At 30.5% G+C, this 15430-nt stretch overlaps 1 protein-coding gene across 1 annotated transcript in view; it reads right to left on the bottom strand.

The window, feature by feature from the left end:
• Nucleotides 1–15430, bottom strand: part of LOC129221453 (lon protease homolog, mitochondrial-like) — a 66108-nt gene that overhangs the window by 26302 nt on the left and 24376 nt on the right. The window contains exons 6-15 of the mRNA XM_054855934.1: nucleotides 13860–13992; nucleotides 13697–13755; nucleotides 12502–12585; nucleotides 12289–12420; nucleotides 11148–11236; nucleotides 10427–10565; nucleotides 9408–9530; nucleotides 9274–9329; nucleotides 8170–8257; nucleotides 3676–3798 (exon numbers count right to left, since the gene is read on the bottom strand). Of these exons, the coding sequence (XP_054711909.1) occupies nucleotides 3676–3798; nucleotides 8170–8257; nucleotides 9274–9329; nucleotides 9408–9530; nucleotides 10427–10565; nucleotides 11148–11236; nucleotides 12289–12420; nucleotides 12502–12585; nucleotides 13697–13755; nucleotides 13860–13992 (1026 nt within the window). The remainder of the gene's footprint in view (nucleotides 1–3675; nucleotides 3799–8169; nucleotides 8258–9273; nucleotides 9330–9407; nucleotides 9531–10426; nucleotides 10566–11147; nucleotides 11237–12288; nucleotides 12421–12501; nucleotides 12586–13696; nucleotides 13756–13859; nucleotides 13993–15430) is intronic.

Below are 15430 nucleotides of genomic sequence, written 5' to 3'. Positions count from 1 at the left end.
TATTTAAAATGAAAGGGAACTGGAGGTGAAAAATTTAGAATGAAAAAGTCATGTAATTTATTTTATTTTTAGTGGATATACATACTATGATACTAAAAAATATTTTTCATTTAAAAAAAAAATGTTATGCCATTTCAAAAATAAATATGCCAGCAAATTTTTTTTTCTTTAAAATTCATATAAAAAAACTAATTTTTTTAATATCGATATTAATTTTAATTTATGTTCAGTACATATGTATAGTATATAATACCCCTTAATAATGTGTTAGTTTTAATATATTATTAAATAAATATTTGCTGCAGTATGGTTGATTTTTTTAAAAATATGTATATAAAATAAAACTTAAATGCCGATTTTGTACTGAAATGGTAAGTTACATTTTATTTTGTAACTTAGCATCCCATGGCAATCCCATGTTTATATGCTCGTATATTGTAAAAAATAGATGTAGGAATAACATTTTTTTTAAAGAAAAATTAAAATACACTTTCTGAAATATCAAAGGTCAAAGTGTTTGACCTTGAAATTAAAAAAATCAAGAAATATAAGCATGTCACATATCAAATAAAAGGTCCATTCAAGCACTTTCTAAAAACACCAAAAGTAATGTTCTGCGACAATACGGGAACAAATAATGACTCATTATATGATTAGCAAAATGCAAAATTTTACATTTTTTGCTTATCTTTGGATCGAATTATCTCAGAAACTAAAATAGATAGAGACTTATTATTGTATATTTATTCCTTTTTATGTAAACCTAACAATTGAGCCAAATATCAAAAAAATGTTAGAAGGTCAGGTTGAAAATGCCATTTTTTTCGTTGATTTGACATGGAACAACCCAAGTATTGTGTTCTCAAAAAAATTTTCATTCAAAAATCTGCCTTAATTTCCATTTTGTTCGCCCTCAAATGAATATTGAGTTTTTTTTCACCCCGACCACACATGGATAGATGCCAAAGAACGTATAGACACCCGAAGTATCCATTTTGACGATCCCCGAGTTAATTACAACGAGTTTTTTCGTGACGTCCGTATGTATTTGTGTATGTGTGTATGTATCTCGCATAACTCAAAATCGGTTTGTTCTAGAAAGTTGAAATTTGGTATGTAGACTCCTAGTGGGGTCTAGTTGTGCAACTTCCCTTTTGGTTGCATTGGGATGTTCCAAAGGGGGTCTTTTACACATTTTTGGGGTAAAATCATTGCTAATTTCAATGCAAACTCAAGCGCTGATATAATTTGGCAAACACTTGACAATATATCGCCAAGCTTCTGGCCGCCAAGTTTTGTTGCGAACTTGGCGACAAATTTGGTGTTATTTTTTTTATTTTTTTAAATCTAGTTTTAATTTGGCCATATTTCGAGCGTTAACCACTGAATCACATTAAAACTGCCAACATTGGGAAAATTTATCTGTATAAAAGGTTTTCTTTGCTCAAATTCGCAACAAATTTGGAATGAAAACATTTAAAGTGTTTCTTTGCTTACTCCGAGGCATTAGTATCATTAAATTGGAGTAAAAGGAAGTCATGTGATGCACACATCCGCTCATTTTATTTTATTTTTCTTAACAGTAAATAAAAAAAATTTAGTTATGAAATGAACCTGTCAAGGGATAGACTTACGACAAACAAGCTTGCACTTGCCATTTAAATTTGAGCATAAGAGGAAAATTGACAGGGTTCATACTCAATTTGGATAAAAAAAATTCCATGACTTTTCCAAGACTTTTTCATGACTTCATAAAAATTTTCATGACCTCGTTATACGAAGCGAATAGTACTATTTAAAGTAAAACTTTTCTGGTAATGGGCAGTAGAAAAACTGCCACTGCCTCATTGAAGCACTTACTAGTGACTGAAAAAATATCAGTGCAGACTGCAGATACTAATAAATTATTCGTATTTGTCTTTATCATATAAATTCAAGCAAAATAAAAATATAGTGAATGCAATACAACTGATGTTTAAATATCTAATAAATATTCAATAAGTAGTGCCGAATAGTAATAAATAGGGGAAAACTAAATGAATCATTACTAAGTTTCCAATAATAAATTTACTTCATAAAAACGTTATCCTTTGGTGTCATTAGTGCATCTAATCACCCAGGTAACTTGACAGTATATGCGTTCATTAAAGTAAAGTCACGTTTTTCAGTAAATTCATTTTTCTAAACCAGATATTTCAGCTGGCCACAGGGATCAGTTTTGCGAGCTGTATGTTGGGCACCACTGTTTTAGAGTATTAGAATTCCCGTATTTCTATGTCTTATTGCCTGACTAAAGTCTTCATTTTCTAAAGCCTTCAACATATTAAGATAAACTCTGGTAAATTTAATAATGAATTTTTTACCAAGTAGTTGATACAAACTCGGATGCAATTGAATTACACTTTTTGAAGGGGAGTGACAAAATCAATAATATGCAAGTCCACTACTATACAGAATATGAGTGCTGAAAATAATGGTTAATTTAAAATTAGCGACGCCCAAGTAATACAATCACATTACAAAAAAAATTGAGCAGCTGTTACAGAAGCGGATGAAATTGGATTCCAAAACTCGGATTTGTTTTTGAGATTGTTCAATTTGTATGCAATATTACTAAATCACTCAATATTTCTAGCGCTCTTTTAGCTAGTGTTATTTTCAACCATTACCCAAGACATTTTTCCATGACTTAAAATGAATTTCCATGACTTTTAATAAAAATATTAATTTTCCACGACTTTTCCAGGTCTGAAATTTGCTAATATTTTTTCCATGACTTTCCAGGACTTCCATGACCCGTACGAACCCTGAATTGTTAAAAAAGGTCGATACAAATGGATAGTAATTTTCAAATTCCAATGTTGGGGGGGGGGGGGTAGTATAACTCCTATTGTGTTGAGCATATTTGTTGAGGAGTGATATGAGCATGAGCATTGTTTCTGATCTACACTTGCTGGTTGTGTATTTTTTGCTACCTGCATCGAATTTTGTGAAGAATAAAAGATGAGTACTCCTTATTGGTGACATGTTAGCTTATTTTTTTCCAGTAGAAACTCCCTTATCCCTCGTTCATCTGGATCAGATTAGAAGATTTTATTTTTTTTTAATTTTATTTATGCTCATATAGAAATAGATAGTGATTTCAAGTTATTGTAGTAAGAACGTGGATATAAATAAGAGAAACATTCACTTTTTATTTGGATCTACTTGCGTTTACATGTCCATGTTTCATTTAAATGCCACTCATGTTTGAAACAGAAGACAAACCAATTCTTAGTTGAAAGAGATAGTGAATTTTTTTCTTTTTTTTTCTTGTCTTGTTAACAATTCTACTTATTTTTTCATATTTTTATAAAACATGTTTTCATCATAATAAATGGTAGGACTGCCTACTTAAGGATTTGTTTTGCTTATTATCCATATAACAAAGATATACTGCTTTGAACCTATAAAATATTTTGACATTTGTTTAAAACTTGTTTGTGTTTTAAACAGCATTTGTATATGATGATTTCATCTTTAAATAAAACTTCTTAAAACTAACTTGATGCATAAAAAGCTATAACAAATTCAATAAAAGTAATTTGTTAAATGGATATAATCGCAAGATTTCAATACGTACAGAATTTTTTATTTAAAAATAAATTAAAAATATTACTAGCCACTGCTGAGTACCTTTGATAAATCAACAGACACATCTAAATAATGATCCAAAAAATTTGCATTTTGCTCAGGATCTAATACTTCTAACAGAGCAGAGGAGGGATCACCCTGATATCCGCGACCAATCTTGTCAACCTATAATATTGAAGAAAAAAAAAGTCAGTAATAAGCAGTTAAAATTCAGACAACTTTTCAAATATTGTACTTTTGGGGGAATATCATGTAAGAATAAAAGATTGAAACAAACACTTTCAGTTTAAAACTTAAAAAAAAAAAAACCCTGAAATTGTAATTCACTCAGCATGATATGTTTACTCTGAAAAATCCTATCTGTACCAATCACAATCTAAGCAAAAAAAAAAAAAAAAAAGTTTTATACTTTCAATCTATGCTGATGTTTGTTGATGTGAAAATAAACATTCTAATGATAATGTTTTAAAATCATAAATTGGTAATGGAGAAACACAAAACTCAATTTAAGGGGAAATGACTAGCCATGGTAAGCCAACCAGAAATGGGCAGGTTTGTCTCTTATTATCAATATTCCAAGAACAACATCAGTATATTTTCAGTAAGTTATTCAGTATCAGTATATGCTAAAGATAGGTTCTTTCAAATATACCTCCCACCACATTTATCCTAAATATAAGTTTTAATCGACATGGTGATTAGGGTTCGCCAATATATATCACGGTATATATCCAATATTTATTTTGAAAATATCATGATATTTTGATATTTTTGATATTTATTTTTTCAACTACGGTATTTTCAATATAAAAAGTATATTTGTCATAGTAAAATTGTTCATTTATAATTAAAAATAACCAAAAAAGGTATGTACTATATTTTTATGATGTATTAAAACATCATTAATATAATAAAGTAATAAAATACTCCTATTTTACTTGCATCTTATATTCATAAAATTAGTATGTAATGCAACAATTTTAATTTATATTAAAAGTGCCTAGTTAAATGTTAAACATTGCTCAGAAAAAAGAAAATGTCTTATGACTGTGCATGTATATATTTTTATTTCTGAATCATATAACTGTAAAAGTAGCTAACAGAAGAAAAATGAATAAAACAACTAATGCTAAATAACTCAATTAAAATTGATAAAAATTTAAAATGAAATATTAGATATTAATAATGAAAGAAGCCTTAATTTTAAGTATACATATTGTAATTATAATAATAAGAAAACAAAGAGTGATTTGAGGATACATTTACTATTTGGAAGACTTAAGTTTGTGCTCTAATTGAAAATATCGGATATATATCAAAATATCCGATATACATCAAAACATCGGATCTTTTCGGTATTTTCGAAAACATCATGATGTTTTTGAACCCTGATGGTGATTTATTATGCTAATGCATTTCAGTCACCAATAATGAATATTATTTGCATTTTAAGCTTTTTTAGTATTTCTTTCTTAAGAAACTGACACTGCCCTTTTTCATCAGATTAAAGTTTCATTGGTGCATACTCATTCCTTAGCTTTTTCTTCTTTTGCCACCATAGTAAACTCCTGATTATCAGCAGAATTGGGTGGTACAGGTGCCGTGGATAATAAAAATTGCGGATAAATGGCAAAAAGGCTAAAACGAGGGGAAAATAAGGTAAAAATAGTCCTTCCTCAAAAACTTCACTGTATCGTTGCATAATACTTTCTACAAAGAGTAAAAATGTTTGGTATTTTTGCGCAACAGAACTTAAAATCAATACAAAACAAGTATGTGCAAATATATAAAACAAAAACAGCTAAGTTAAAATTTACAATTTTTCTACAAAGGTTTTTGGTATTTGCTTTTGCTACAAAAATACATGTTCTTGATTGCTGATTGACTCGTGGATAATCGAGAATTTGCTGTAATTGAAAAAATTAAGAACCTCTTAAGCTAATGTGCCCATAACTAGTCAATTAAAGATAAGTATTTTAGCTATGGGAATTATGGCCATAATAAATTTTGTGGCCAATCTTTCACAAAACTACTATTTAGGAATGACAATGATACTTTAATTCAGTTAAATAGAAGAAAATATTTTAGAATCAAAAACTTCAAACTTTAAAAACAAATTATTAACATTTAGTTTTTGCATTTGTGTACTAAAAAGAAAAAGATGAAACTACATTTTTCCCAATGCAATCGTTAGAAGATAACATTATGATAAAACATAAGCTAAATTTCGCAAACAATAAATAAAAGAATGCAACAGTAGAACAGTATTATTATTGTTTTTAAATTTATTTATTTGTTGTCATTCAGATGAAATTTTCAAAAGCGATTAGTCAGTTATCCATACACTAATTTTAATGTAGCTTGGATTGGAAAGTCAAGATACTTCTAAATTTCAGATTTAAAAAATACTTAACTTAAAAGATTATATTCAAAAAAAAAAAAAAAAAAAAAAAAATATATTTATATTCTTGAATGTCGTTTTTTTTTTGTGTGTGTATTTCCTGAAAATGATTGAATTCAGCTAATGAGCATTACTAATATTTAGTATGACTATAACTAAACAAGTGGAACCACAACTAGTTAAATAAAAGCATTCAAAAAATGTATTTAAATCATAGTTGAAAATTAATGAAAACTCCAAGGCTATAAAAGCGCAATTTCTAAGTTCTAACACCACCAGAAAAAGTTTTTTTCCATGAACTAGAATTGCAACCTTACAGTTCAACAACAATATGAAAAATTAAAAAAAAAAAAATTAATTTGAATTTTGACATTTTGAATTCAAATTATGTTTTTCGCAATCACGAGTGTACATATGTAGGCATGTGTGTTTGTGTGTGGAGGGTATGTGTGTTTGTGTGTAGGGTATGTGTATGTGTGTGTAGGCATGTGTGTTTGTATCTGTGTGCTGGCATAAGTGTGTGGGTAGTTGTGTGTATGAATGTGTGTGTGTGGGGGGGGGGTATGTGCATCTTTGTGTAGGCACATGTGTTTGTGTCTATGTGCAAGCATGAGTGTGTGGGTAGTTGTGTGTATAAGTTTTTGTGTGTGTGTGTAGGTGTCTGTATGTACGCATCTGTGTATGTGTTTATGTTTGTGTATGTGTAGGTGTCTGTATGTGTGTATGTGTAGGTGTCTGTATGTGTGTATGTGTTTGTGTGTGTATGTGTATGTGTGTGTGTGTGTGTAGTTGTGTATGTATGCGCGTGTGTGTAGGACATGGATGCAACCTGGAGACGGCTTTCCCTATAGGAGCAGCATCGTGAGGAGCCGGTCGACGGTGATGCTGCAGAGGGTGGCGGTGGGAAAATAAAATGATAGGAATAAAAACAGTCAAATAAAAACAATAAGCAATCGTTACTGCTCAAAAAAAAAAAAACCCCTCTAATCATGCCCATAACTAGTCATTTACAATACAACATGCTACAGACAGATGCAGCTGTGTCAACAACTGCTTACACATCATTAAATGGTTATGCTTAAAGAAGAATTTTACTACACATAATCAAATGCAAATACAACAAAAGCTGAAGTTTTTTTGTGTATATTTGCTAAGTAGAAAATTTAATAACAAAATTCTTAGTATAAACTAATTTAATTAAAAATGTCTGAAGTTTTTCTTTTAATTTAGTTTAAATTATAAAACTGTTTTTCATTTTGAAATCTTCAAAATGCTTCTAAACAGGGCACTATGTTATGCTTTTAATTTTTCAGTTCAAAAAGATGCACTGAAAAATTAATGTCATGAATGAAAACATCCTTGTTCTGAAAGCTGCAAAACCATAGAACTATATGGTCTCATTAGAGTAAAAATAAATAAATAGAAGAGCTTTATGTTGTCACCTTTCCCCCCTAATGTTTAGTTTTCGTACATGTGAAAATGCTTAAATACAATATTTATGAATGATAAGATATCTTACTGTATAGAATATGAGTGCCAATTAAAATATTACCAAAACATTAAAAGAAAACAAATTATACTACAAATTACTTTCACGGTGAACAAAGACAATAATAATGAAGACCATATAGTGTTTGGTCACTAATGTAGTAAAGTTAAAAACCAGTAAAAATAACTAATTGTATATTCAGTAAATTGCCGCCCAATAGCCAGGGCTAAAGCAAAAATACGTGAAATACACCGCCAGCTCAGTCATTTCCAGCCGAGGACTGAAGTTTCGTGCTTATTAGCACTCATCAGCCCGGCATAGGAAAGTGACTGAGCGAAGATGGAAAACCTCTTAAGGAAGCCAAGAGTGCGAAACAAACTGGTAGCTAATATAGAATTAGCAGACCATTAGAATTACTAGACTATTAGAATTTACTGCAGACTATTCGAATTTATTTATACTGCAGACTATTAGAATTTTCGCACTCTTGGCTTCCTTAAGAGGTTTTCCATCTCCAGCTCAGTCACTTTCCTATGCCGGGCTGATGAGTGTAATAAGCACGAAACTGCAGTCCTCGGCTGGAAATGACTGAGCTGGCGGTTGTATTTCACGTAACTAATTGTATTTCAAATAATTAACTGCGAACCTCATCAATTAAAATAAGTGGATTTTCAGTTTTAGTTTTCTTCAGGCATTGAATGATTTTACCAGGCATGGCACCAATGTAGGTCCTCCTAAAAAACAAAAGTGACACAAAGTGATTGTTAGTTTTCATAAAGAAAATACAGTAGAATTTATTAAATTAATAAGTGTAAGAAACAATTATACAACTTTCATTTTTTAATATCATTAATACGCTCATAACACCCTTATTTCCCCTTGAAATAAATTCACATAAAACTACTTGTGTTTAAACATACACTATACTCAGACTTATACAGTCGAGAACACTTATTAGAATATCAGTTAAAAGAATATCCCGCTTAATCAGGGGCGTACACAAATTTTGAGGCCAGTCACAAATGACATTTCCGGGCCCCCTCCTTATTATTTACCTCTATATTTCACCCCTTGTTTTAAAAATATTGGGCCCCCTTCAAGCTCAGGCCCGGGGTCCTCCCCCCCCCCCCAGCATGCCTCTGCACCTTATAGAATACATTTTCAATGTACCATACCTTTGTAACGTGTTATTTTTAACCCAGTTAATGGAATATCCTGCTTATTAGAATAATTTTTCGTTGCAAAATGGCTATTTCATTAAGCGGGTTTTACTGTACTTTTAGTATATTTTATCTGCATGTAGTCAAGAATAAATCCATCATTCATAATACAGTCCGAAGAAGTACCAGTTATACATTTTTTCTTCTGTAATACACTAAAATACTGCATGAATAAATAAGACCCAATTCCATAATGGATGAAAACCTGTGTTTTATTTGACCAAGATTGAACCACTTAAAAACAGCAACTGCGCTAGTGCTAAAAAGTGGGGAAGCCTATATCTGTATAAAATGTATAAATGAATAGTTAAAGGATGAAATGCCTATCTCATTGAAGCACGAAAACTACAGTGGTGAAAATGAATACTGTTTTACATATAAAATATCTTCATTACTGTTGGAGAATATTCACATTTTTTTTGAAAATAAATGAACTATAAAACATACAGATACATACAAATAAAAATATTGATATGATAACTTTCAGCAAAACATCAGTTTAAAAATTTTCATAATACTTAAAAAAATACCTGTGACCCTTTATTTCAGCAACATCAGTCATTCCACCAACACTAAATCTGTAATACTAAAAATGTTCACAATAAGTTAATAAGATTTTTTTTTCTTTCAAAATTAAAAAGCCTAGCTGAATAGAAGTACTTACATTTCTGCCAAGAGCTTTAGCAATTGATCTAGCAATACTTGTCTTGCCTACACCAGGTGGACCATGAAAGCATAAAATTTTGCCCTGAGTGGTACCTCTAAGTTTGCTAACTGCAATGAATTCCTAAAAAAAATATTTGTTTTTTCAATCGGTTTTTCCAATGCAAAGCTTGATGGGGGGGGGGAGGGAAATGACAAAATTAGGAAAATAAATAAATAAAAACATATAAAAAGAAAATAATGATAGCAACAAAAAGAGAGGGGAGCTTTTTCATATCCAACATTTTGATTTTCTTCAGGGCAAACAGGTGAACCCGCTTCATTTTATAATTTTGAAATTTGAGATTTTGTTACAACTAAAAAAGAAAATATCACACAGAAAGCTGATCAAAGTTCATGACATTTATGAATTTAAAAATTCATAAGTAATTTTTGTCATAAATCTGGAATAGTACAAGTTCACTGCAGAGTTTCTTTTTTTTTTTTTTTTTTTGAAATGGATGACAAAAAAAAAAAAAGAAAAAAAAAAGACTTTTCCAAACAAAATCATAAGTTTCATTGCCTTTTTGGAGTTGAAAAAATCAACAATGAGTTAAAATCACAAACTGTGCATGCAACATTGTGCTATGAAACAAAACCTTCCCAAAACATGAATGTGGTGCAGAAATAATATATGAATACAATGCTATGATATTTATGGGTATCTAAAGTGAGTCTCAGGTCATTTTAACCAGTGCTGTAGCAGAAAAAAATATTTGGGGGAATGCTCTTTTTTTATAGAAAGGATATCATAATGGAATTTCGTTAGGCCAAGAAAAATCAGTTTAGATTACTTAGCCAGCTGTAATTTAAGAAACATTGGTTTTAAATCAATTTACCATAAATTTGCATCATTTTTACAATAAAAAATAAATATTTTTTGAAACAACGTACCCGTATGATACCTCCCACTACAGCACTGATTCGAACATAACTATGTCTACATTCTGAACAGTTAGCAAGATCAAATTATAATTATACCAGTATTCTCTTCTTAACATCTTCCATTCCATAGTGATCTTGCTCTAACACTTCAGCTGCTCGATCAAGATCCATATTTTCTTCGCTGCTTTTCCCCCAAGGTATACTTGTTAACCAATCCAGGTAATTCCTTGTTACACTGAAAAGAAAAAAAATAAAATAAGTTATTGTACTGCAAAAGCGAATTTAAGAATAAAATGAAGTACAGTGAACGCCGGTTAATTGAATCAACTGCTTTAATGAATTAAATCCTCAAAAACAGGACAAAATCCTGTTTGTTGAACTAACCGCTTAATTGAATCAGCCACTTTATAAAATCAAAACTTTTTGAAATCAAAACTTTTTGGAACAAACGGGATTTATATAAGTGACGGCCACTGTAATGAATTAGGACTACTCACTTGGGCTACTTTTAATATAATTCAATGAATGCTTTCAAAAAATATCAAAAGCGAAGGATACAATAAACATTTTCGTAATAAACGCAAAATTGTGTTGAACAAAGCAAAAAAAAAAAAAAAAGGAAGGAGAAGGGTTTTTCAGTTTGCAGACAATTTGTTCAAGTCAACTGCACAATGACTTGAATAATATAAATTTCAGGCCTTTTTTCTTATACACAACATTTTATTAGCATTCATTCTATTGAAAAACAATGATACAATGGATTTAGCATATGCACTGCTCACAGTAAGAATAAACAAATCTGTCAATTTAATCTAACCTGAATTCTGATGAATGGTTATCTAAAAAGGAGAGTTTGTTTATTTCTTCATCAATAACTTCCATAACAGCTGTGGGAACAGTTAAATCCTGAAAATAACAATTAATGGATCAATAATAAAATAATTATGATACATTTTCGGATTGATGATTACAATAATTTTCTTTAAAAAAGCAGAAAAAAAAAAAAAAGAAATCTATTTACAATACTTTAATGCATCTACAAACACAATTCACTATAATATAAAAGTGACAATATTACAAATAAACACAGTAAGTACACCATGGGCACCCATATGCAAAATTGTAAGGGGGGGGGGGGGCTCAGATATTTCCCCAATGGTTTAGCAGGATATTTTCCCCATGGAAATCGATTTCAGAACAGATTATATTAGAGTCATTAAAATTTGACATTTTTAATAACTTATTCATTAATGGCAGGAGAAGAAATGTTTTTACATTTTTGCAAAGAAAAAAGTACTAAAAGCAAGGAAGTTCTAATTTCTAAGGAAGGGCTTGAGCCTCTACTCCCCCCCCCCATATGGGTGTCCTTGCAATACACTCTCATTTATTTGTGCAGGCAGATTATCTGATCTGCAGTTTATCTAGGATCATTCAAACTTTCAATGATTTTTTTTTTTTTTGCCAGTGATTTACTGAATGCAGAAAAATGCACCCCCATTTCAACTTCACAAATACAAAAGCAATTTTTTTGGACAGTATTTCTTTCTTTCCCTTCCAAATACATCAAACCTCCCAAGGTCACCAAAACCTGATTAGTTAAAACCCAATTTTTACACCTACACTCTTTACGTGTGTGTGCGAGTGACCGGACCAGTTTTCTTTGAAAGATTTTCCCTTCCCTATATGTTTCTGCTGTAACCTTACTTGATCTGCGTGTACAATTTGCTGTGTATGAGTGTAATGAGTTTCACAGTAATGAATGATTCTTTTTTAGACTTTACATACACTGTTATCATTTTTAGCTAGATTGTACAGGTGAGTAGTATCTTTTTTTTTTTTAGCAACTGCATGCACTAGTATCATGTTTCACTTATTTTTCAGACCATCAGTGAAATTCGTTTGCCCAATTGCTACTCTATTCTGCAGATAATCGATAGTACTGTAGTAATAGAGCTTACTTTTAATCGTTCTCGAAATTTTTCTTCAATGGCATCTTTATCATCTTTTTCCAATCCTAACTCTTTTTTAATAGCCTTCAATTGTTCTTGAAGCATATACTTCCTATGAATGGTTTTCACTTTCTCTTCAACCTAAAATTTAAGAATCAATATTTCTCATCACAGAAGAGCATTATCAACAATACACATTCAATAAAAAAAGATATATATTACCTCTTTTCCAATTTTTTGCTGTAATTTACTCAATTCTAGTTCTTTTTTAAGTAAAGACAAAGCCAATAACAATCTGTTAGGGATCTATAAGGGAAAGATGCAATTATGTTGACGGAATAAATTGCAACGGCGATCATTACGCCAAGAAAAAATATTACCTTACTTTCATATAAATAGGGTACAAAGTCATATTAAAAAAAAAAAAAAACCCCTAAGATAGAAGACTTTTATTGCATAACATAAAGTAGAATTATAATTTGATCATCCTCTCCAAACAAATAAATAAATCCCATTCTTTACACACACACACACACACATAAAATCAAGTCCAGAATAGTAAAATGCCAAGAAAATCAAAAAATTTCAAATATGACACTAAGGTTTAAGATTTTCTGAATGTCAATAAAAGCTGCTGACTCAAATGCACTGTTGTTTTACTTTGCTTTTTCATTACCAAGTTACTAATATAAATAACATACTGAGAAATTTTTCAAGCTCAAAAACTTACCTTTGAAGACTTTGATACTGTGTCAAAGACTCAATATGAAATGACAGAAGATTTTATAGCTTGCAGAAAAATAACAATACATAGGGTAATTTAAATAAGTAAACTGGAACAATTTCCGGCAAGGTTTTCTCACCAAAAAACTTTTCGTCTATCGACAAGATCCGACTGTCTGGCCGTTCATCTTAACCGCCTCGGCATTCTTGATGTGGCTATGTGCCAAATGTGTAACAGAAATGAAAATTTGGATAGAGACCACATGCGTTTCTGTGGGGCAACCATGAAGAGACTGAGGTATTCTAGATATTAGGGAGCAAGGAACATTATGGGGCGATAATCTCTGATTATCATTGTAACTTTTTTATGTCTCTACCTTTATGGTGCTTTTGTAGTTCCTTTTTACTTATCTAATGTGTTATTCTCTATGATGAATTGCCATAGTATTTAGAAATTAAAAAAAAAAAAGACAATTTCTGTAACTTTTGAGAGGGTGCACCATTGTTCTTTACGGAGATGAGAACATCTGGGTAAGTAACAACATTTTAAGGTGGAAAATGATAATGCTTTTTACCAATACACATCCAATGCAATGGTAATGATTTACAACATTTCAAGATTAATTATTTATTAACTATCAAAGCAAACACACTCCTACCAAAAGCTATCATGAAAAAACAAATTAAAACTTACATCTGTTTCCTCAATAACTTGTTGCAGCTCATGTGGTTCAGCTCCAGTTAAAGCTGCCCCTAAAAGTGATAAAAAAAAAAGCATTGATACAGAATTTTAAAGCATGAAATAGAGTACCAATGTAATTCATGTAGTTTCTTTTTAAAATGCTTAAATTTATTACCTAAATCTGATAAATAAATAGGATTGTCGATAACTCGTTGGCCAGCTTGAATCATCTGTTGAACAGATTCCCTGTATAATGGATTCAGGGCTATTATTTCACGAATAGTTTTTACTATTTCTTGTGTTAAAGCCTGAAAAAATCATGCAATAAAACTTTTTAAAGTAGAATAACAATTGGTTTTTATGTATCAAAAAAAAAAAAAAAAAAAAAAAAAGATAAAGCTCAAACATGCATATTCAAACTCACACTACTGTACAAAACTAATATAAAGTGTTTTAGTAGAAAACCGAATTTGCTGGAATAATTGGGGATTTGTCTAATTACGACAAGTCAAATCTTGGATGAATTTATTCAGTGCAATAAATGAGGGGGGGGGGGAGAGTTAATTTATCGCTAAACATTGTTCCCTATTTGTGAAGTTGAATATGAGCCATATAAGATACAGAGCTGTTTTGAATATGGTAGTAAAAAAAAACAGCAACTTAAATTCCGTCCGAAATTATAGAAAATTTTCTGAGCTTTTGATTATAGTTTTATTTTCAATTGTTTCCTTATAATTTGATTTGGATAGTTAAAGATTTGGTTGTTTGGAGCTTAAATTGATTTTCTACTTCTTTACTAATAATAAAGCAGAAAGTCTCTCTGTCCGGAGGATGTCTGTAGGATGTCTGTAGGATGTCTGTAGGATGTCCGTAGGATGTCTGTGACGCGCATAGCGCTTAAACCGTTCGGCCGATTTTCATGAAATTTGGCACAAAGTTAGTATGTAGCATGGGGGTGTGCACCTCGAAGCGATTTTTCGAAAATTCGATGTGGTTCTTTTTTTATTCCAATTTTAAGAAAAAAAACTATCATAAATTACGAAATTATCATAACGTGGAATCGAAACATGGGCACAAGCCAATTGGCGAGATACGAAATTATCATAACGTGGAACTGTAACGTCGGTACAAGCCAATTGGCGAGAAAATTCACCATACATTATTTGTAAATATACAAGCGAACCAAAATACCTTTAATTTTTCTATTGCGGGCGAAGCCGTGCGGGTATCACTAGTGATTGTATAAAATGCAGTATATCTTACATTACAAAATATGATTACAAAGAAAAAAAAATCTAAAAATATAGAAGTGAAATGTATATTTTAACTTATTTATTAAATTCTAAGAAAAATAAGGATTTCTTTTTCGATAGATATGAAAAATAAAATTACAGCATTTAAACTTGTTTGATGCAGGGTTGGGGTTTTGGACAGGACAGTTGGTTTTTATTGTCCAAAACTGTGCAAAAGTATGCTAAAGCTAACGGAGTAATCTAATCAAGTCTTATTTATTGCAAAAATAGTAATGAATAAATATAAATATTAATTAGTTGTAATTAATGAATATTTGATAACATTTTTCTCTGAATTATTCGTTTAAAAAATATTTTATGCAAACAATTACCAATAATTCTATTACATAAAAACTTCCATATGTAAAAGTTGGTAGCTTTTATGGAAACAAATTTGCAACACTACCAAAGTAATTAATTTCAGTTCCAGTTCTCAATAATGATATTAAGTGTG

The sequence above is a fragment of the Uloborus diversus genome, chromosome 4 (assembly GCF_026930045.1).
Source record: "Uloborus diversus isolate 005 chromosome 4, Udiv.v.3.1, whole genome shotgun sequence".
In the NCBI taxonomy this organism is placed as follows: Eukaryota; Metazoa; Arthropoda; class Arachnida; order Araneae; family Uloboridae; genus Uloborus; species Uloborus diversus.
This window is presented reverse-complemented; position numbering and strand designations above follow the sequence as displayed.